The 23,183-nt window shown below is 40.6% G+C and overlaps 1 protein-coding gene across 1 annotated transcript in view; it reads right to left on the bottom strand.

Moving 5' to 3' along the window:
- Window positions 1–2,290: 2,290 nt before the first annotated feature.
- Window positions 2,291–23,183, bottom strand: part of mdfi (MyoD family inhibitor) — a gene marked incomplete at its 3' end in the record, with an annotated part of 34,812 nt that continues 13,919 nt past the window's right edge. The window contains exons 3-5 of the mRNA XM_083888610.1: window positions 16,086–16,223; window positions 3,370–3,720; window positions 2,291–2,544 (exon numbers count right to left, since the gene is read on the bottom strand). Coding sequence (XP_083744736.1) covers window positions 2,291–2,544; window positions 3,370–3,720; window positions 16,086–16,223 — 743 coding nt within the window. The remainder of the gene's footprint in view (window positions 2,545–3,369; window positions 3,721–16,085; window positions 16,224–23,183) is intronic.

The raw sequence follows: 23,183 nt of genomic DNA, 5'->3' as shown, positions 1-23,183 counted from the left end.
AATCCAGTTCTCCCTCCATAAGTCTCTTTGCACTGTTAAGTATTGCATTATCTTCCAGGGCTTTCCAGGATTTTTGTCCCATTTGAGTGTAAACATATCGCAAAATGTGAAATATATCCAATCTGATATGAACAGACCCCAGGAGTCATATTATCTTCTCAATGCATTAGCTGAATTCCCAAAACTTGCATATTCTGCTTCTGTGTTATCAGGTTAATTACAGCCATAGTGTATTATCATCAACAGTGTTAGATTTCAGTCCTTAAAATAGGGTTTAATCAACCACAGCCTTATTAGCACAGTGAAAAAACCCTCTATGTACAAGTATTTATAGGTCTAGAAAATAAGGTCCAGTAAGAGAAAGTCTTTGGTTTTTCAAAGAGAGAAAAATGATTGCACACACAGTATTAAATCAGAGAGGAGAGAGATTTGTATCAAGTCATTTAAAAAAAAAAGCACAACAGATCTAGGTGACATCTCAAGAGGTATTGGTTTGGAGAAGGAATGTGTCTGAGCATATGAGAGTGCAGGCCTGTTATCAAAAAGTGTACCATTCATACAGCGAGCATACCTAACCTACCATAATGCTGGGAGATTTTCGCTCGAGGAATTAAATTAGATGTTGAGCAATGTCTGCTTGACAGAGAGCCCGGGAAAACCCGATAACACAGAAATGTGATTTTCACATTAGAGGAGAAATGCAAATATCTTAACTAAAATCTACAAAACAAGGATTAATGGAGATTTGGTACAGGCGAGGAGTCTACTTGAAAATTCAGGCCCTGAGCTACAGTAAGCCAAGGCCATTTGTTCACATAGCTAGAATGTCAAAAGGAAAATAAATGTATTAAAAAGGACATGATGTCTCCCAATCCTCTGTCAGTCCTTTACCAGTTCTGACCAATCGGACAAGGAAGAATTCACTGAATACAGTCAAAGCCCCTCAAAAAAAAAGAAAAGTAAACAAAATGTGGAATATTAAATGAGGAGAGACTTTTGATTAAGAGTCCTCTCCCTTCACATGTTAAAGTAGAGAATATGTCCACTGCAGATTCAATCAAGCATTCGCTCTGTGATGTCCATCACTTACAGCACTTATTTCATGGGACTTATCTTCAGGCTGATGAATGAAAACTCACCAATCTCCTCTAAAGCCACGTTTCCACCGCGTGGAACAATTCGGTTTGATAACCGACTCATTTATTTGCGTTAGGAATAAAATAACCAGCTCCAATCATTCCCTTCTTTGGTTCGCTGCCCTTGGGGTACCAGAGTAAAATGGTACAGTTTCGGGTGGAGCTGCTACGACAATCGGCTGATTGGGCGAAACAGAAAAACGTCACTCCATTGTTGTGACCGGTTTTTCTTCAACGGCCGCTGTCTATGACGTTTTGTTGAGACAAACAGCCACAAACGGAGCTGCTGAATACCCTCCATTGTTGTCCTACGTATCTCGCTGACATGACCATCAGGCACAGCCCACACCCCATCTATCAAGTCAAAACCGAACCGAACCGTACCATGATGGAAATACAGCATAAATAAGTCCTTTAAGTGAGAAGCATATTAAGAAACAACAAATCTGTCTGTTATATTGCCACAAGCCACCATTAATGTTTTCTCTATTTTGTACAAGACAGCGGTGAATTCAACGTCTGCCAAGTCCACTGCATGCAATCAAACTGGAGGACTTTAACCTTGCCAAGGACAGGACAGACTACACTGCTGCTGAGATCTAAGCGTCCATTTTCCCATTATGCTGCTGCTCTTATCTATAGAAACATTAAAATCCAGTTAAATGGAGCCATTTTCTCATTTGCCTTCAGAGGTCACTTTTCATGCTTTGAGAACTCCAGTCATTCAGATGGCACAAGGGGCTCCTTTGTAATAATAGCTTGTTCAGTGAGGGTCCAGAGGCTGCACAGCCTGGCAAACTCTCATGGACCACAGCTGGAACTCACTCTGCACATACACCCAGCTGTGCAGAAATGGACCAACAGCAAAGAAAACGCAAGGGGAAGTGAGCGTCCCATTGCTGGATCAATGAAGGAAGAGTTCAATAGTGAGTGCTGTCAGCATTAGGTCACATCTTTTACTTGGCAAACCCTGTAAGACATATGGAACATATTATGGAGCCAAGCAGGCCAGCCAATATAATGTGAACCACAGATCCCAGGCAACAATGGCTATTGCTGTTCAGCTCTAATGACACGCTGGTCGTCGTTGTTCCTGGACTTGTGGGAGTGAGAATCAAGCATCTACTTCGCCCCCTGTGGTGGCAGCTGGGCCCTCAGGAGGAGAAGCAAAGGCTACAGCACTCCATACAGATCTCCAGGCAGTCTGCGGACTCACAGCAGGCGTCGATGATGCCACAGTCCATGTCACAGGGCAGGTCACAGTCGCCACACTCCTCTGACGCACAGCAACAGCAGAAACACGAGTCGTCACCCGCACAGGAGCCACAGGTGGCGCAGTCCAGCACGATGTTACACAGAGTTAGAAACTCGCAGAAGAGACAGGCTAGAATGCAGTGAACACAGCAGTCTGCAGGGAAAGAGAGAAACAAATCAAATATTTGTCAGAAAACGCTTTGCACTGCAGTCAGTGATAGGTCGGAAATAAAGGCAAAATGCCAGAGACTGCTATTGTCCTGGTAGACTTCTCTTATTCACTTTTTAATAGACAGTAAAAGCAAAAGCACTTTTGTTTTATGTTTATTGATAATATGTGCCCACTGTCCTCTTCTTCCCTTGACTAGCTGAAGACACAACAGTGTATTTTTTAGATTAATGAAAAGAAAAGAGACTCTTTTATATAACGGGTTGCCTTGAATTGACAATTGCCAGTGTCCTGTTTACTTTTATCTAATGAACCAATGAAACCATAACAAAAGGTCACGGAACAAATCAGAATTTCAGGAGGTGTCGTTTCATTCTCAACTGGTAAAGAAGAAAACATTTCAGGGTCAGACTCTTGTGTCACGTATGACGTTTGGAGGCACTTGGTCAATGTCTGGCAAAGTTATAGAGCACTTCCTGTTTTGTGGTGAATAGTTGAAAATGGCCAAAAGGATGGATGCTGTGATCACGCATTTTTGAATCCACAAAACCTTTTGATATATTTTAGCCTTTGAAGTGTCTAGTACAAATTGACACGTTTTTTATGATTTTGTTCTTTTATGAAGTGTGCAAATCGCCAAATCGGATTCCAAAATTCAAAATGACCAACTTCATGTTGAGTTGAGGCCACGGTCCCAATCCTCATATGGATTAGGAGCGTGCTGGCACTTCATTTTTCTTTGTTGAACCTGTATATATAGTAATGTCTTGCCTCCTGCCCAGAAACCCTCTGTCAGTATCTGTATCTCACCATCCTGTGCCTCCGCTGGCATCTGGGAGCTGTTGCTCTTGGAGCTGCTCTTGCTTCTCTTGCTGCTCTGGGAGGTGATGGAAGGGTTGGACTGCAATTTCTTGGTGTGTCTGGGTCCTGCTGACGATGACGAGGATGTTGATGAGCCACCTCTTGGGAGGGAGCCCAACTTAGGATGCTGAGTTCCCCCGTTCCTGACGCCATTCGACTGGAGTGTGTGTGTGTGTGGTGTGTGTGTCGTCGGACAGTGTGAGTGCAAGTGCTGCTTAGTTCCGTTCCTTTGGTGGCCACCGGGCTGTGTCCGACATGGCTGGGTGTGCTGGGTTGGCGTCGATCTGGCTGCTGGTTGAGCTGTGGAGGGACAACATTACAAAGCATATTATTATTGTTGTTACTTGAGCAAAGATCTGCAGTGTTGCTGCTGAGTGTTAATCTCTCTGAATACTACAATTTAGCAAATTTGACTCATTAAATCATAAAACAGAAGCTTTATTCAGATTTACTGTATTACTTAACTGTAAAGCTATTTCTATTTTCATTGTGACCATAGTTCTCTGGTAATAGTACATATACATGTATGTGCTGGAGAGAGAGATAGTCTGGATATGATAGGGATCATTCCATCTAAGTGATTACAGAATAGTAACACAGTTACATTGAGTTTATCCAATTTCTACACATGAATCATCCTAAATGTTACACAGCAGAACTTTAAATGACCATCATTTGTCAAAGCTGAAATGTGTTTCTTATTTTCTCAGTTTCGTTGAACCACTAAGGAAAGTAAGAGAAGATTGGTTTCTTTGTTACAAAGTACACAGTGTATGCAGTACGAATACACTTATATAACGTTGTTTGTATCACTGGCAAAGTTTTCTAAAGTCCAAAAAGATCTCCAGTGTGGTCTCAAGCATTCAATTGTACAACTTAATGACAGTGTATAACTGGAACACCTCTTTAAACTATATGACATATATGACAGATTTTAAACCCTTTATATAAAATATATTAATGTTGCAGAATGTAGCATCTCAACAGTTGTATATGATATATATTTTAAATAGTCACAAATACACTTGGATATTTACATATGATCTTTACAGTGTGTTGTCACTCTCCTTTCAAAAGTGCAAACATCTCAAAATAAAACATTTCATCAGTCCAGAGAAACAACATGTGTGTGGTTTTATATCCCAATATATCAAATACATTGGGATTTAGACTAAACAAATTGAGATATTATTTATATAATCCAGCCTTATAGACATTGATTTGATTAGTATAGATATTGATATTATTATATAAAAAAAGGATATCATGACAAGATTGTTTCCTGTATGGCCCAGCCCAACTCAGCAGTGTATCACCGTGTTTGTGTGTGTGTGTGTGTGTGTGTGTGTACTTGTGCTGATGCAGCATGTAGAGAGGGAGGCTCTGGGAAAGTGAGTTCTATTACAAAGCCCAATCCCAAAAGCAGTAGCTCATGGGAAGAGTCATGTATTTACAGTTGTGACCTCTGATCCTACTTGTCTAGACTCTTACACAACTTGAGAGAGACAGGACACATGATGAGCGTGAGGCAGGAGCAGAGGCATTTGTGTCTCTTAAGAGTCTGCACATTAGTAACAGATTTAGTAAGAATGCACTTTTGAACAACACGGAGTACAAAGCGCTAATAAACACCAGCATTTGAGCTCATGCACATTTGTTATTCTTGGCTCTCGACACACACACTACCTGGTGTATTTTACCTCCAAGTGCTATCAAGTAACTATTCTGCTGGAGAGGCGGAGGCAGAAAAGCACACCTTTGCTGCCAAACCAAACACATGCCCTGAGAAGAAGAATAAAATGGAAGCCTGGTTTTATATATTATGGTAGTATTTAATGCCATCCAATTGAGGCCCTAAATATTTTCTTGACCTTTAAGCATATGGAGAGGAGAGGTGTGGTGAGACTTGACAGAGCTGCATGGAGCACAACAGAAAACCACAGAAAATCAAAGCAGAAAGCCTGTTCCTCTCAGATGCACGCACACACACACACACACACACACACACACACACACACACACACACACACACAGTTGTGTGGTCCTGCAGCTCGAGCTATGAAACATGGCTGACAATAAAAGTGTTCGCTCGATAACCGTTGGGAGACAGATAACCCAACACGGTCTGTTTTGATTGGCTCGTGGATGTGGTCTCACAACCAATCCAGTGTTATTAAAGCTTCTCTCATTCAGCGTTTTCTAACTTTGCTCCAGATGTTTGGCAAGCTGCACGGCCAGTGTGTGTGTGTGTGTGTGTGTTTGTGTGTGTGGATGTACATGCATGTGCAGGGCGAGTGAGAAGGAAAGATCCTTTTCTGCGTTTTAAGTATGTCAGTGCTGCTGTGTCATGTCTGTTTCTCTTCCTCTTTTCCTCCCACAGTCCATCTCCTTCCTTTCTGTCTATTCTCTCTGTTTTCTCAGTTTCTAGCCTTTATCACAGTAGTTCTGTGCTCTAACACTCTCAGTTGGCTCGGATGTCGTGCACTAAGAGAGGAAGGGGATTAGAGCAAGGGGAGGGAGGCTGTGCACAACTTTGCAGCATTTCTTTTAGTTTTGTATCGTCCTACTGGGGATTAAGAAATTCATACTTCAGTGCGTGTGTGTGTGTGTGTGTGTGTGTGTGTGTGTGTGTGTGTGTGAGGACCAAAAAAAACATACAAACCTGTCTTTGTGAGGACATTTTGACCGTATGTGGACATGTATGGGTCCTACAATATTGAATGTTTTTTTCAGAGACAAGACCTGGTTTAAGGATTAGAATAAGGTTTGTTTTAGGGTTATTTTAAGGTTTGCATTATGTCAATGTTGAGTGTGTGTGTGTGTGTGTTTGCACGTGTATTTATATCTTTGTTTGGACATTTTGTCTGAGTCCCACAACTTTAAAGGGTTCTTTTCAGAGTTAAGACCTTACGGTTTCGGTTAAAATTAGGTTTAGGTTACGGGTTAGGGTTTGTGTGTGTGTGTGTGTGTGTGCCTGCGTGTGTGTGTGTGTGTGTGCCTGCGTGTGAGTGTGTGAGCACAGTGCATAGGCGGAACTGGCAGACCGGGAGAGAGGGAGGGAAAGCTCTGTCTCCCAACAGAGCTAGAGGTTGGTCTCACTCTCACACATAAATACATGCATGCAAGGACACGTGCAGACACACATACACACACAAGCAGAAAAAAAACACAAGGTTCCTTTTGTCTGAGATCAGGAAAGTATGGGAGCGAAGCAGGAGTGAGAAAAAGGGAACAAAGTCAAAGGAATGGGTTCGTTCTCGTGCATTTTTGGAGCAGGAGGATTCATGGGTGTGACTCATGCACGCAGTGATTCAGCAGTGGGAGCTAGTTAAAAATAACAGCAAATAAAGAGCCAAATGACTGTGGGATTAACATGATGAGATTGGGAAACCGCAGGGTGTGTGTGTGTGTGTGTGTGTGTGTGGCACTAACACAGTATTGTAGGCCACTACAATGGGGTCCTTTGACCTGCAGTGTGATGTGTGTACATGTACATCTGTGCAGATGTGTTTGGCCAGCGAGTGAGCATGAGTCACCGTCAGTTGAATACAGCAGCACTAAACCACCAGCCCCCCCCCGTTCACACACACTCCACCTCTTCCTCCTCTCCTGACGTCTTTCAGTTACCCTGTACTTACACACCTCCCTCCCTCACAGACCAGAGACGTGCAGTTCATCTCTCTCTCTCTACTTATCCTCTGCTATAGTGAGTCACCAGGATGACTGAACACTGTCTGTCTGTCTGTCTGTCTGTCTGTTCCAGCTGCTTTGTCCTATACTGTCTCTTCTGGCGCAGTTCATCTGTCTTTGTGGGTGAGTAAGTGTTGAAAGTGCAGACACACCAGTCCGAGTCATGACATTTCAGAGAAACTACATTTTTATCAGGCAAATGTGTTTTATATTACAAATTTAAACAACACAGGGAGAGAAGATACACAGTTGGATCATATGTGCACCCGGAAATGTGCCTCCAATGATACACAAATGTGCAAAAGATATTTTTTTGTGTTATCAAGCAGAAAGGAACAGAAATGTTCAAATATGTTTCTTACTGTGACGACTGACAAAAGCTCATGAACAGTTTTGATTACTTGTGGTGTAAATAGCACAAACTGCATTTAATTACTGATGGAATGAATGAATGATGTGGGACGAGCATGGGTTGCAGAAAATAGTTGAGTTGCACAATATGTGTGCAACATTTTAAAAACCATCTTCAAACATTTCTGAGGCGTCTTATAATTCAGGCCAGATCTGCACAGGCATCTCACACACTTACAGAGTTAGCTTTGGTTTTAAACCGAGGCCCAACCCTGCGTGTGAAACACTGCAAGTGAAATAAGAAAATGATAAATTAATCGAAAAACAACACTCAATCAACTATGATGTTGGTGAAACTTGTTTTAGTTCAGCCAAATAAAAAAAAAGAGTGAAATGTCGTTATATAAAGTGTTTTTAAAACTACTGACTCAAAATAAGTTATGACTCACTTTTGGCCAAAAATAAATGCATATTCTACTTTCAATAAACAGTTATTTAGAGCCTCAGCAGTTTTAAGCACACATAAAAAGCAGTTTATTGTATCCCATTATTCAAATGTAGACCACAGAGTTACCCCGTCAGAGACGAGCTTATCACAGCATTTCAGCTATAAAAGTAATTTTCATCCTCTTTTATTGAAGCTTTGCTCAAAGACTTTGTTAATGCACTTGACTGTCACTTGGTGCATTACACATTACTGTACTATAAAATGTGAAAAAAGACTTATGTTGCTTCCAAACAGGCATGTTCCTTATTTTATGGAGTTTGCAAAAAGAAAAAAAAATCCTTCTGTGTCATGTTTTTGTGAATTTAATGGCCCTTATTTAATCAGCCTGTTTCAGTTCTTAATTACTTGAATTGTTGGATAGAAAGAAATACATTTACCTGCTATGAAAAGGATTTTGCAGAGGTCTTATTTTGGTTCTGCATCACAGGCAAAGTTTTTTTTAATGTTTTTTTCCTTCAGAGAATCAAAGAAAGAAAGAAAGAAAGAAAAAATGTTTTTGTTTGTTTGTTTTTTTTAGAGCATGTATTTCACATTACTATTAATATAAAGATATATGCTATATCCTCTTATTTACATACAATAGCTTGAATATGATGACACTATCAGCCCTCTAGGGGTTGACAGATGTGTTCATGCCTGCACATGTTTGCAGGAGAGCTTCCCTAAACTAGAAGAAACAATGCATGTGCATGAGTCTAACTGACTCTGCAATAAATCATGAAATATGACATTAGCAAACAAGACAACAACAACAACAATAACAACAACAACTTGCTCATCTCCCAAAACATATATCTTTTTGTGGTTTTCAGACATTCTGAAACACTAATTAGACTCTTCAAAACAGCTGAGGGAAGAAAACTTTGACAACATCTGACTCAGTGTGAATTTTACCACAGTTTTGCAAATATCTGGATAGGGCTGGGCCCAGTGAACCACGACCCCTGACCTTAGACAGTTGGCCTATAACCTATAACCAAACTGGTAGCAAATGTGAAGTATAGAGCTGCAACTAACCAATATTTTGGTAATCGATTAATCTGTCGATTATTTTCTCGATTAATCGATGAATCGTTTCAGCTCTAGTGAAGTATATCTAACTTTATTTAGATGTGACCAAATCACAGGATGGAGCGAGTTAACAACTTTCAAACTTATTGTATCACTTTGCAAATCACACATTTACACCATCTTTCACCGGGATGAGCTACCGACTAAGGCTCCATACACACTGCAGCGTTTTCAAAACTACAAAAACTACATTTCAGAACAGTGGTGAAAAGGAAGAGGAAGAGGAAGGATTACTGTGATGAGTCTGGTGATAAAACTAGGTGAAAGCAGAACTAATTTAACAGCTTTGGAGTCATTGTGAAGGTTAAATGCCTTGTTGCGGGGGAGTGAGGGCTGACCTCTCTCCTACTGTCTGTTAGAGGGAAACCAGCCTTGCAAGATCATGGCCGCCAATCCGGAGTCCTAAAAATCAGACTTGCAAAGTCTCAGGTCTCATGAGAAACACAAATTGCTTCACAGCACAACACACACGCACACTAGCCAGGTACCGGCTATGAGATCAAGGCAGCGTCAGATGTTTTTCATGGCAGAGTCAGCGAAAAAGGAGCAGAGACGACTGTTGTCGGAGGAAGCGAGGAAGAGGAAACGACTGTCAGACTGTCTCACACAAGTAAGCAACACAGAACACAGAATGGCTCCATGTCTTCTATTCCACGGCTCCGTTGAAAACAAATGGCCAGAAGAGGAGAAGAGGGGAGCATCAGTGCTGAGGTTTAACAGCAGTGAGGATAGCCGTACGGAAAGCCGTAGACAGTGGATGGATGTTTTTTAAAAGTTGTCCTCCAAAACTGTAGGGGGAGCTCCATATAGAAAAAGGCAAAAAAGAAGTAACCAGGCTTTATTAAAGCTTTTCCTTAGCAGCTGATAAGAACCACTCAGATTCTCCATTTTTCTCCTCAAGATTAAAAATGAAACCCCCAAATGTTTCATATGAAAACGCAGCAGCAGCACTTATCTCATAATCGGCCTAATGTGGAAGACAAGAGTATCCACAAGAGAATTTGTTTTAAATGTATTTTAAAATAAAAAACATATGATATAAACAAATATGTCTCGTCCCCAAACCACATTTAGTCATGTTGACGTGAAGTAAGTGAACGATGGGAAAAACCCGGCTGCAAATTCATTCTGTCATGTTTTTGGACATAACTTTTCTCTTTTTCCTTCTCTTTATTTCTAATGAACTGATGTTTCAGTCTTGTCTGAATTTCCGCTGATTGCCTTCGTGGCTGGAATTGTCACAGAGTTGACTTGCGTGTCTTTGGTGCCGAGTGCGAGTTGTGAGTTTTAATTTATCCAGGCAATGTTTGTACATATGTGCTTAATTTATGAAACAAATAAAGGAAAACAGGACACGTACATGTGAACTAAGCTTTAGTGAAATACTGAAGACAGGAAGAACTGAAAGATAGAATTGAGGCAGAAGAAACTGTTAAAGCAGTGACTCGTCTCTAATTAAAGATATTGTCACAATCCTTTTAGATTTCCCTCCAACAGCACATTTCACACAATCCTCCCCATTAATGACAAGATAATAACAAACAGTTCCGCTCACACACACACACTTATATGGCTCTCATTCTCACACGTTTAAAGGACTTTTATTTGTTTGTACTGATGTCATTTAAGTGAACATATTTCATATGAAACAAAAGAAATAAACACAATGGGAACGTCATAAAGGCTACTGTGATCTGATTAATTGTGTGTGACATTGTTTCCTCATGAGTCAAAAAGGCCTGAGCAGTTAAACATCTGTTAACATGTGTATCCTGCTGTGGCTGTGACGTCAAACACTGTTGCAGCCATGATACCACTGACTTGGGTTTCAGTGTGTGTGTGAGTGTGTGTGAGTGTGTGTGAGTGTGTGTGAGTGTGTGTAGTATCTGTACCTGTACCAAACACTGACCCTGTCAGGACCAGTCCAAAACCTGGTCCTAATGAGGTAGAACCTCGGCATTAACTGGTTATGGTTGAGGTTAGGGGTAAGGTTTTGTTTAAGCTGTTTAAATGAATGGAGGTCAGTGTAGTGTCCTAAGAATAGAAGCACAAATGCGTGTGTGTGTGTGTGTGTGTGTGGGAGAGAGACTGAAGTCATGACTGACAGTCACATATTTTAACTGTCTCTCTTTCTCTCTCTCTCTCTGCACATTGTTATCAGACAGCTTGTCACAGACTCAGGGTCAGTCACATACTCAAGCTCTGATCTCATCACTGCAAGACTGAACATACAGACTGAGAACGTTTCTGTTTCTTAACCCTCTTGCTCACCAACACCCTCACACACACACAGACGCACAGAAGTCATGACAGAAGTCAGCGCAGACCTGAGTCACAGCTTCTCTTTATTGAGTCTTCACTCTCACAGTGTGAGGCCAGTGAAACTGGTGAGGCCTGATCGATGAGTTGCAGATGAAGCAGATTTACTGAGAACCAGACTCAGACTGACAGTGTCTGTGTCTGAGCTCTGAAAAAGACACACAAGCTAATTTGCACTGACAAGAACAAAAATAGAGAGTTCCTTGAGTGAGAGAGACGGATGTTGAATTATGCAGACAAACAAGTGTGAGTCTGTGCTCACCTGTGAAAGGGTTAGAGTTTAGAACTCAGCGGTGTTTAGTTTGTGGTTCAAATCTCATGAACACATGTGTGATTGTGTAAGATGTAGAGGGAGAAAGTTATGGATGAAGGGAGGAGACACATGAAGGCAAATGGGCAAGTAATGAAGGCCAGTTTGCACAAGGGTAATATTTGACCAGGACGATTAAAGTTGCATAACCTTAACAGTGCTGTAATGTAACTAAGTACAAATAAAATGTGTACTATTACTCCAATACATTTCCTCTAACTAAGGGTTAGGGTTAAACCTAACCTACCTAACCCTAACCCTCTCACTACTCGTTACAAATACTACCAAATAAAATCAGAAGGAGAAGAGTTGGTAAATGTTTTTGATTTATACACAGCTTTTCTAGTCTTGATGACCACTCAAAGCTGCATTCCACTATAGTTTTACCCTCACACATCATGACTTCTCTCACACGTTTCACACTTAAGCCCAATTTATACTCCTGCGTAAAGTGTTCTACGTAGGCTACGCAGAGTCCTCTGCGTCGACACAGAGCTTGTCGTAGAGTCTCTGCGTCGTCTCCGACTGCACGAAAAATTTTCAAGTGTCCGTCACTCCGTCAAGGGACAACGGAGACAGTAAGAGCTGTGATTGGTCCTCAGGACAGGCCGAGCTAACGCTGCTTTGTGCCGGCTCACAGTGAGCACCGAGCGTCCACAGAGGCGGAGCTGATCACTGCCGACAACGTCGCTGCCAAACTATAAATACGTCATATCTTAACACACACAGCACATGTTTAGACTCTAAATGGACAATTTCTCATCTCAAATTATCTTAAAACTGCGTTCCGTGACACAGAAAAGTGACAAACGGCCACTGTTTCAACAACAACAGTCTTTCTTTCTCGGACGCCATTGCTCACTGTAGCCAAAAGCACAACAACCTTGCGTGGCGACCCCTACTGATCGAGCGGGAAATTGCAGCGCGTATCCGTCACCACGACACAGAAGTATAAAGGCTCGAGGCGTCTCCACGGTTACGCAGTCGAATAATGCATATGCAGTAGGAGAAGTATAATGTGTCCTTTATTCACACACTGTCAGCTCAGCCATCAGGAGCAACATGGGGTTAAGTGTATTGGACACATAGTGGAGATGGAAACCTTTATATCAGAAAATTACCTTTGATACTCAAGTACAGTAAATGTCATATACTTTAAGACTTTTACTCAAGTAATATTATAAACCATGACTTTCTGGTGAGTACTTTTATTCAAGTATCCCTTTGGGTTTCATGGATTTTATTTGGATGTAAAATTATTTAGAGAAAAAGAGAAAATCCAAACTAAAACTCTCAGTGTTTCAGTCCTGAGTCTGAAATAGACTCACACAGCAGACAATTCACACACCTACTCAGCTCAAAACACACTGCTTTCACCTACTTATCCATTTCCTGACTTAACTGCTGGTTTTTCAGTTACGGCAACCTAGCTATTATGATGGAGCAGGTTTGTGTGTTTGTGCATGTCACCCATGTCTGGCCCTGGATTTCAGGAAAAACCCTGGTTGTTTTCTAACACATGCTCAGATGTCAGCTTACTCAACCTTCCTCTTACCCCTCAGTTGCCCCTTTGATTTGACACTCCCTCACATACACCATCCCTCATCATTTTCTTTGAATGACAGGAAGGACAGATTTAAACCACTTAGGAGCATTTATAGTGCTTTGGGTTAGTGGCACAGCATGGAGACAACGCAGCTAGAGCTTTGTGGGTGTTATTATTGTGGAGCCTGGTCGTTGAAAGTGAATAAATGACACAGCAGAACTAAGTTTAAAAATTAAATGAGATTGTACCTATTTTGTTGTGGGGTAAAAGCAAGAAAATGTATGTGGCAGGATAATGATATGGTTTACTTGCATAACCTTTGGCTCTGATGCAGACGACAAAGAGAGTCTCTTTCTGGCTGAGATAGAATCACTGGAGAGGTAACATGGGGGAAGGGAAATGTGTGGTGGCAGTTGGTGATATAACTCTGGACGTGTTGATCAGGTGTTGTGATGTTCTTCACCAGCAGATTGAGTTGGAGAGGTGCTGATTGGTCAGCTGGAGAATTTTGGGAAGGAGTTTAGACTTGCACAGCTGAGTGTAAATAAAACACACACAGTATTCATCTCCTTGTCTGCAATTTTCTAAATCCGGTGCCACAGCCAGCCAACAATCTTATGTTACAGCATGAGAACCTGGATCGGTCAAACGCCCGTTTCACAGATGGAATAAACACTGACATCAAAGAATAACAGTGTGAAAAGTGGAAATTCTGGGTTCTGGAGCTGAAATAATAAAAAGTTACCCAACATTCCACAAGACGGTAATGACAAGGATTACTAAAAATCATCACCTAAGCCGTGTTCACATATACTTTCACTGGTTCATATCATTATTTTAATAAGTAACATTTAATAGTAATAACTGAATGTTTCTGCTGTAGGAAAGAGCTAGTGACATCTAATGCATTTGCATCCCAAATGCATCAAGGAAATATGGTGAACTTTGCACAAACTACCACTACTCATTTGCACTAGTCATCTGGTTCATTTTTTTTTTAAATTCCTTCCTTGTACGGATGTGATGTTTGCGCTCACACTTACTTGCCGCTTTATTATAATACTTTATGCTGGTTAAACATGACAAGCTTACAGTTTTTCTCAGTCGTTTTGCTGCTTTTCTCTGATCAGAATGAAAATTCTCGTAACTATTAGTTCAACCTCCACGACATTTAGTCATTTGTGCACATCATAGTATCAAGGTCTCCTTCCTCTGAACAAATTGCAAATGCTTTTGCACATGTATTAGTTGCTTTCGTACAATTATCTGCTGTTTTATAACATTATCATTTGCTTCTGTCATGTCAGTCAAAATCAACTATACTTATGATGATGAATAGTCGTTCCCAATAAAACTAATAGTCTTCATTTCATTACATACAAAATTGTTGAACTAGTTTTCAAATTCTGTCAACCTTTCTTTATTATTTCTTTCTGGAAATGGTGAACTTCAGATTTCACTCATGAGGAGATGTGTGAAGTATTAGTTGTAACCAATGACAGGCCACTTGTTCACAGTCTCTCAGGGATGAACCCATGAACCCTCACTTGGCAAACATATATGAACTGAGCAGGACATAGTGTGTACTATTTCTACAATTCTGTGACACAGAAATGGAAGTTCAGCATCATGGAAGAGGAGTGAGGATGTGTGGAGGAAGAGGAAGAGGACAAAACATGGGAAGAGGGAGAAGAGACCAAATACAGAGGCAGATTCCTAACGAAATTAGAGCTACAGTTGTGGATCATGCTGTCAATCACAGCCTCACAATGGCTGAGTCTGGTCAGAGGGTGCAACCAAATGTTGGAAGAATTCAATCATTCAAATGTTTCTTAAGGAGAACATGACAGTAATCCAACATCTCATAATATCTCACTTACTCCCCTAACTACAGCAATGTGTAACTTTACTGTAGTTTTCAAATGGCTGTACAAGTACGTGTATAGTTCTGTCTTGAGCATTTTCACGTAGTGTCACTGAGTTCTGACCTTTTGTTGCATTGGAAAACACTGAGAGAATAAACTGTCATAATGAAAACATGACAAAGCCATTTGACTAATACTTCCATTTGGAGCGACATGCTTTTGCAGGTTTTCCACTAGGTTTTGCAGTTTGCACTAATTGTTTTGAGAAATGCACTGACTGATAATGTTAATATTGATGTGAGAAAAGCACCAAAGCGAATGAGAAAAACTGTAACTGGGAGGATGGCTGTGCTGTTGGGAGGGAGCTGTAGCTTTAATACCAATTGTGTTTTTGTACTGATATGCATTTTGTGTTCTATGGTTAGCAAATACTGAAAAAACCACATCTGACTCTTTCAGAACGACCACTGAGAGAAACTTGTTACAAGAGCTAATGGAACAAGTTAGTCTTACTCTGACGTAGAGGCTTCACGACTGATGGATCGCCTTCGGAATGGGGGTGGGGGGGGGGGGTCTCACTTTTATTAGTCCAATGCTAAGATTTTCAGTGAACCTTAAAAATAATTAAGGAGACTGAGTAATGGAAGCAAACTCGACAGTGCCGTGAGTGACCATTGTCATGGTGATATTCTAACAATGAAGTCCCAACAAAGAAGAACAGAAAATAAACACAAGCAGAAGAAGATATGAAAGAGGAGGAAAGAGGGTCAGGGATTTGGGTTGAATTCAAAACTTAACCTCCTTAACTGAAAATGTAGATATTTCAGTATTTATGTATGATTACCTGACCCATTTCTTCAGGGTGTGCAAATGTATTTGTTTAAAGGTCAGGACAATGTGACTCATTAGACCAGCGATAGGTAATGGAAATAAAACGCTCACCCTTCTCTCTGCATGTGCTGTCTCTGTGTGTCAATGTGTGTGTGTGTGTGTGTGTTTACTCACATGTGATACTCTTGCTGGGTGTTGTGAGCGCTGAGTGTGAGAGCCTGTTGTTACAAGTGTCTCCATCGTTGCCTAGCAACCTTTCTGGGGTTCCATTGGTCCTCAATATGAGGGGCTCAGTATAAGTTTGGGCCACGTCTGTAAAACAAACACACAAATCACAACATCACAATTAATAAACAATAGCACATTAGTCCATTAGATCACAATCATTTATATGTCGTAAACCATCATTTAGATTCCCATTTTTTCTTCTTATATGCAGATATTAGCAGCAACTGCCAACTTTTCCCACTCATAGTAATCTTGCCTTTCCCTGTGTAATTTCCTATCTACCAGCAGTTAATCTATCTAAATAGAGTAATTCTGCTGACTTTAACAAAGCAGAAGATTTTGTCTGAGTGCGTTGGTGTGAGCTCTGTCCTGAACTTGCATCTGGAAGCAGTTAAATCCAACCCCTTGGGACTGTTGAGGGGTCCACGTTCATGCTTGTGAAACCTGAAAACTGTGTGGATGTTTAAAATACAAAACACATAAGAGGACACGCACATAATATACATACAGTAAATTCATGTCTGCGTGTTTTATGTGTTCACTAGAATCCTCTAATGAAGCTGTTATTCCCACACACACACTCGCATATGCACACATGCTACACACTGAGGCCTTCAAACCTGGGCAGGCCTGGGCCTCTGAGAGGTGCACACTCATTCCTGGGCAAATGGGAGCCAGCTGGGTTTGATAAACACACACATGCGCGCGCGCACACACACACACACACACCAAACCACGTCCTGCACAAGGACTCAACACTTCCCGGCTTAGCTTATTTACTCTATCCACTCTTGCTCAGTTCTCTTTCCTGTCCTGTGAACACATTCTTTCAGATATTGATGATAACTCTCATGGTTAATCCTCACTTTTACAGCTAATGCATAATGTCACACTGCAAAGGCACAGGGTGCTTTGGGGGAAGTGAAAACAAAGATTAAAAATGGTAGAGATGCTTTCTTTGAGGCAGAAACAGCATACCTGCACAGTTCTTTAGTGCTTGTTTGGACTGGCATACTTGGCATCTTGCTTCATTCATTATCACATGAGAATCAAACATGTAATTTATGGCGATTTAAGCATACAACCAGTGAGTCACTGGGGTTAAAGCGACAGCAGGTAACTTTTGATATTTTTTTGTTGATATTGTTTTGCCTGTGTTTAGTTCTTGTGAAAATATAAAATGAAAATGAGCTCTGTCAAATAGGAAAGCAACGCCACAACGGACCAACCTGACCGAATGTGTCTCACGTTCATGAACGGGTGCTAGTGTTGCCAGGTGGAAAATACAGAAATATCATCATCACAATATTATCATGCAAACTGCAACAACTTGCAAAAATGCCACAATTACTACACTACTATGCACCGTACACTATTATCAATCAATCAATCAAATTTTATTATATAGCCCACAATTACAAGACACAGTTTGTCTCACAGGCTTCACACAGTTGGTAGCATCCTCTGTCCTTGGATCCTCAGCCAGGGTAAAGAAAAACTACCAGGGAAAAAAACCCTTATGACAATCAGGTTCCGTCATTTCAGGCAACTGAACATTGCTTCACACAGTAAACGCTCTACAGCAACCACATCTGATCTTACCTTTCAAAATAAAAGCCAAAAGATCTAAACACTGTGCCACTGCTTTGAAAAGGCCATGAAAAGGCAACTCAGTAAAAACAGCCTGCAATAACATTTATATGAACTTTCAGTCACACAACTCCCTAAGTATATACATTAAGGTGATTAACGCCTACAGCAAACGCAAAGAAGAGCACAAACAAAATAATGCCAACCATACTGAAGAATAATTACAGTGCATAACTTACGTAATAGTCAAATTCAATGTCTGACACTGAATCGCTGTCTGTCACTGAAGCTGAACTCAAAAAACTCTAACTTAAACTCAAAATGCTAACCGTTAGCTGAAATAAAACTAACCAACAACTATCGCTCCAAAGTGGTGAAGCAGTGACTGACAGTCATGAGACCTCACGCCTGCTGATGTCATTGGTTAGTTGTGATTTGACAATCAGATTTTTTGAACAGTATAATTCACTTCTGCAACTTTTTGTGGGCTCTTCTTGGTGTTTTTCAGTCGTATTCCAACCAGTTTGTGGCCATTTGTCTTTATTAGTGCAATACTGCTGTTGCTTCTGTCTCAAAGTACAACAAACCATTTTGTGTTTGCATTATAGGGAATGTCGCGGGGAGAGTTTTGTGGCTCTGAAAAGACTTAATCAGCAGTGTGTGAAATCACTGACAGTGGTTTAAATGCAACTGACATTCGTTAATATTTACTATAATACAATATATGATTAACTAATCATTAGATAATCTCACTGAATGCAAAAAAACACAATCCCCCTCATCTATTTCTTTTTAATTATGAAACACCATCACATGCATTTTGGATACAATGTCACTAATGCAGAAAGATTAGTGTAACTGAAAATTAGATTAGATTGTGTAGCTCAAATGGAGAACAACAAATCAAGGAGAGAAAACAACTACTTGGCTGAATAACGTTATTAAGTCAGGTGATCTCACCGTAATGAAGAGGAACAATGTCTTCAGCATCTAAGGATTTTTTTTCATGCAGGATTTGTGAGTGTGTTCATTTTAAAGAGACTTAAACAGGACCTGGAATAGGAAGTCCTTCCTGCTTGTCTATTGTATTAGCCAGCGGTAAACAAAAACTACACATGAATATCTGCACATAAACACACACACACACACACACACATATAAAACTCATATAATGTGTGTAGAACAGTGTCTTTTTCTCTCCCCACACACACATACTCACACTTGCATGTGGAAACCATTTCTGAAGCCCATGTTGTATCCATTAGTCTCAATCAGCCTCCTTCAGATATGAAGCCACTACTAAGAACCCTAGCTCTATATACTGCCAAATTTCTACTCTGGAGATATGTGTATATTACAGAGTACGTATGTCAGTGCACATGCCTATCCATTATTATATGGTCACCCATCCATTCTCATTTGACTTCTTTAAAATTGATTTGTAAAACACTAAGCAAGGACAAGTAAGCACAGTGCATTGTGTATATAAGTCAGCCAGCCAACACCAATGTGATGTACTGTATATGTCACCACCTATTAAAAGTTTACTAAATTAATATCATGTCTAAGTTACCAGGTTGAGAATAAACAGATAAAATAACCAGTATCAGTTGAAACTGGTAAAAATCACTGGATGGGTTAATGGAAAAAGACAAACTTCATATCTCTTAAGCTGTGCTTACATTGTATGGTTTATATTGGTACGTATATTTTGTGTTTCCATTATGAGTAGTACAAAAATACCAGCCTCTACTGGTCCATTTTTTTGGCACCCTTCCCTTGGGGAACCAGAGTAAAATGGTAAAGTACGGTCAGGGTGGAGCTAGACCGACTCCACCCATTCGACAGTCAGCTGATTGGGCGACAGAAAAATGTCACTACTTTACAACCAGTGTTTCTTTAAAATCCACAAACTGAGCAGGAAAAAAATATCTGTTGGACGTCATCCATTGCTGTCTGTTGTATTGCATTCGATATCGTCATTCCATATCTCGCTACATAGAGTATCATCAGACCACACAACACCTACCAAGATATAGGTACTCAGGGTGAGTTACCATTCACAAAATATCGTACCATGATGGAAACACAGCATTATATCATTATATCTCACACTAACCCTTAACAAAATGTCTGCAGATAATCACCCACTGTTCTGTGCAGATGTGATCATTTTCATCAAAATATTTAGAATGGATCGTCAATAATTGATAATTCACCATGTGCTCAATGGTTAACAGTTGACCTTAACGAGTTCAGACATCTGGCATTTTTCTGAAAATACTGACATCAATTCATGTCATTTAATAAAAAAAAACACACAGCATTTTAGATGCCATTTATTGGTCATACTCATCGTCGCCTTCATCTTGTTTTGCTCTCTACTGAAACTGCTTTTGGGGTTTATTGTGTCATTATTGAAGTCACATGAATTCCCAGTGTAAACAAACTTTGGGGGAGGAAAGGACTTCTTCAGTGTTAAATCCCATGACTTTACAAGAACCGTTTCACAAAGACTCCATCGAATGACCTGAGCTAAATAAGCAGGACAAAAAGCAAAACTATAAAGTAAACAAAGGTTAAAGACCGCTGCCCTCTGTGGTCATGTGACTATTAAATAGTGAATATTTGTATGACACTTGAACACTGTGTGTTCAATGATCTGGTCAGAAATAACTCTGTTGCAATGCATTCTCATTTCAATTTCTGCTGCTGGTGGAGTATTATGGGTTAAAAGTATGTAGGTCCTGTGACTCAGTAACAGTTCTCTCTCTGTAAATGTTCAAAACCACGATTGTTGGAGCAAAACACATCCCCCCCATGCCATCCAACCAGGCCTTCAACCAACTGTGTTGGCATCAGCATCAAACCACCAAACCGCTCAACCTCAGAGCCATTTCTGAGATCTGAGAAAGATGAGCCTCTAATTCAAATCAGACCAGAGTAATCAAGAGCCACTGAGGAGATCAGCCTGTGTGTTTACATGTGTGAGTGAAGATGTGTGTGTTGATTTGTGCAAGCTTGATTATGTACAGTATGTGTTCATGTATGTTCACGCCAGAGTGTAGTTTGGTGCATGTGCACATGTCAGAGGCCCTAAAGCAACAATCCGGAGGAATTTATGTCTCCTCGTAAACAAACAGTCGACCATCAAAGCAAAAACATATGGATCACATAGGGAATGGTTTGCATAAAACAGGGCACACACTCAAACACATGTACACAAACATTCATGTTAAACAAGCAGACAAACCCAGAGACATATCCTGAATCACCTGAGGGGGAGTGAAGCCTATGATCTCTGAGGAGGGGAAAGGTGGGTGAGTTGAGTTTTCCTGTTTCTACACCTACACTCATAGGAGCACAGGCTTCTTATGTGTAGATGAAAGGAAGTCTCTAAAAGGTACAGTGTGTCAATTTAATTCAGCAAAGTGAATTGGTGAAGTTGCATGTTGCAGCTAAATGTCCCTCACATAACCCTTCCTTCTAAGTCTGTTGGAGAATCCATTGCTCTTTCCATCATGGTATGGCTACAGAATGGTATGGTTTAGAATGGTAAAGCCCTGCGTCAGGCTGGCATTTTGGGCCAATTCCAATTCCTATCTTAACCCTCAATCTTAACCCTCAAGCTCAACCCTTATCTTAACTGTCGCTCAAAACCAAGTGTTGAGGGTTATTTTGTCACTTAGAAATGGGACACCCCTTAAATGCAGATACGTCTTCAGACTGTAGGGGGCAGAATAACGTGAAAGCTGCGTCCAGTCTGTCAACTCCAAAAAAGAAGAAGAAGAAGAAGAACACATTTACGTCACGATTATTTATTTATTATTTTATTTCAGTCAAGTTATTAGGTTGTCAGTTAGTTATAAGATGATACTCATACAAATATTCAGCTGACAGTTACCACACACCACGACTTATTGAAAAGTAAACCACACCGGCCGACTATTGACAAAAGATGGTCAAATAAAAATAAATGTTAGGCAACAATGACGTCAGTAATCCATAATATGGGCCTAAACTAAGATCATTTTTATATCTCTATTAACAAAGAAAATACTTCATTTGTATCACACTCGCTTCACTGCTTTCGACGCCATCTTTCTTATGTGAAAACACGCAATGCATTCTGGGTAGCCCTTGCTCCCAAGGGTGGTCTTGGAAAATCTCAATATTGAGGGTGATACAGCCCTTAAACTTGACCCTCAACTTAATTTTTCTGAGAATCAGGACAGCACTTGCACTAGAGGGAGAGCATTTTTGAGATTGAGGGTTAAGATTGAGGATTAAGCAAGGAATTGGAATTCACCCTTTGACTGAGAGCAGTACCTTCACTTGTCAGGTGGGGTGTGGGCTGTGCCCGTTGGCCACATAGCTTGACATTGTACCAGTGTGACAAAAACAAATGATGACAACAAACAACATAGGACATGACACAACAGACAAACAATGGAGGACAACTCTTTTTTCGTGGTTGGTTTGTCTCAACAAGACGTCACACTTTGTATGCAAATAGAATGTGGGCATTTGTCTCAACTTCCATATGATATTTACACCGATTGCAAGGGAGTGAAATTATTCTGTCGCCCAATCGGCCGACTGTCTTGGGAGGAGCCGGTCTAGCTCCACTCTGACCGTACCTTACCATACTCTGGTACCCCATCAGAAGGATGCCAAAGAATGGAACGGTTGGGGGCTGGTAATTGTGGTGTACCTCAAGAAGTAACTATGATAGCAATTGCAGCAGGGAGCAATTTACTCCACCATCTTACGTTCACACACGCATACAACTGCAGCGCTCCCTCTCTCGCAGTACGAGCACATACACACACTCAACAGTGCCTCTCTCTCCCTTGAGCACTCACTCATACTCATACAAAAATATCACTGTATACTGCGAAACTGAAAAATACCGTGATGTAAAAATATGGTCATACTGTGTCCTTCATCTGAAAACCGGCTCTGACAAGAAAAACTAAGGGAGCCTTTATTAGCATGTATACATACATAGTGCAGAGGTGCGTTGGGTCAAAAGAGTTTATTCCCTCAAATGTCTGAACCACCAGCTTTTAGAATTCACTTCTGAAACTTGTCTTGTGTACATCTTTGTGTATTAGTCTCTTGCAGCTGTCTTGCTGAGCGATGGCACAATACCACTTTTTGGTGTCCAATACAGATACTGAAATCACAAACATCGGCCAAAGACAAATTCTCCAACTGTGTAACAATTATTATTCTCCATTTAGAGAAGAAATAAACATCGCACAACACGACTCAGCTAAAATGCTGTGGCTGATTTTCATTTACATTTTTACAGGATTTTTTTATCTGTCCGATATCCAATCCGGTGATTTTGACCAGTATCAGGCCGGTACCAATACTATCGGCCTGATACTCGTGAGTATTGTATTGGCTCATTTCTTGCTTTACTCGCAAAATGTTGTTGTTTCCTCC

This window comes from Microchirus variegatus, assembly GCF_963457635.1.
Source record: "Microchirus variegatus genome assembly, chromosome: 4".
NCBI classification, from domain to species: domain Eukaryota; kingdom Metazoa; phylum Chordata; class Actinopteri; order Pleuronectiformes; family Soleidae; genus Microchirus; species Microchirus variegatus.
This window is presented reverse-complemented; position numbering and strand designations above follow the sequence as displayed.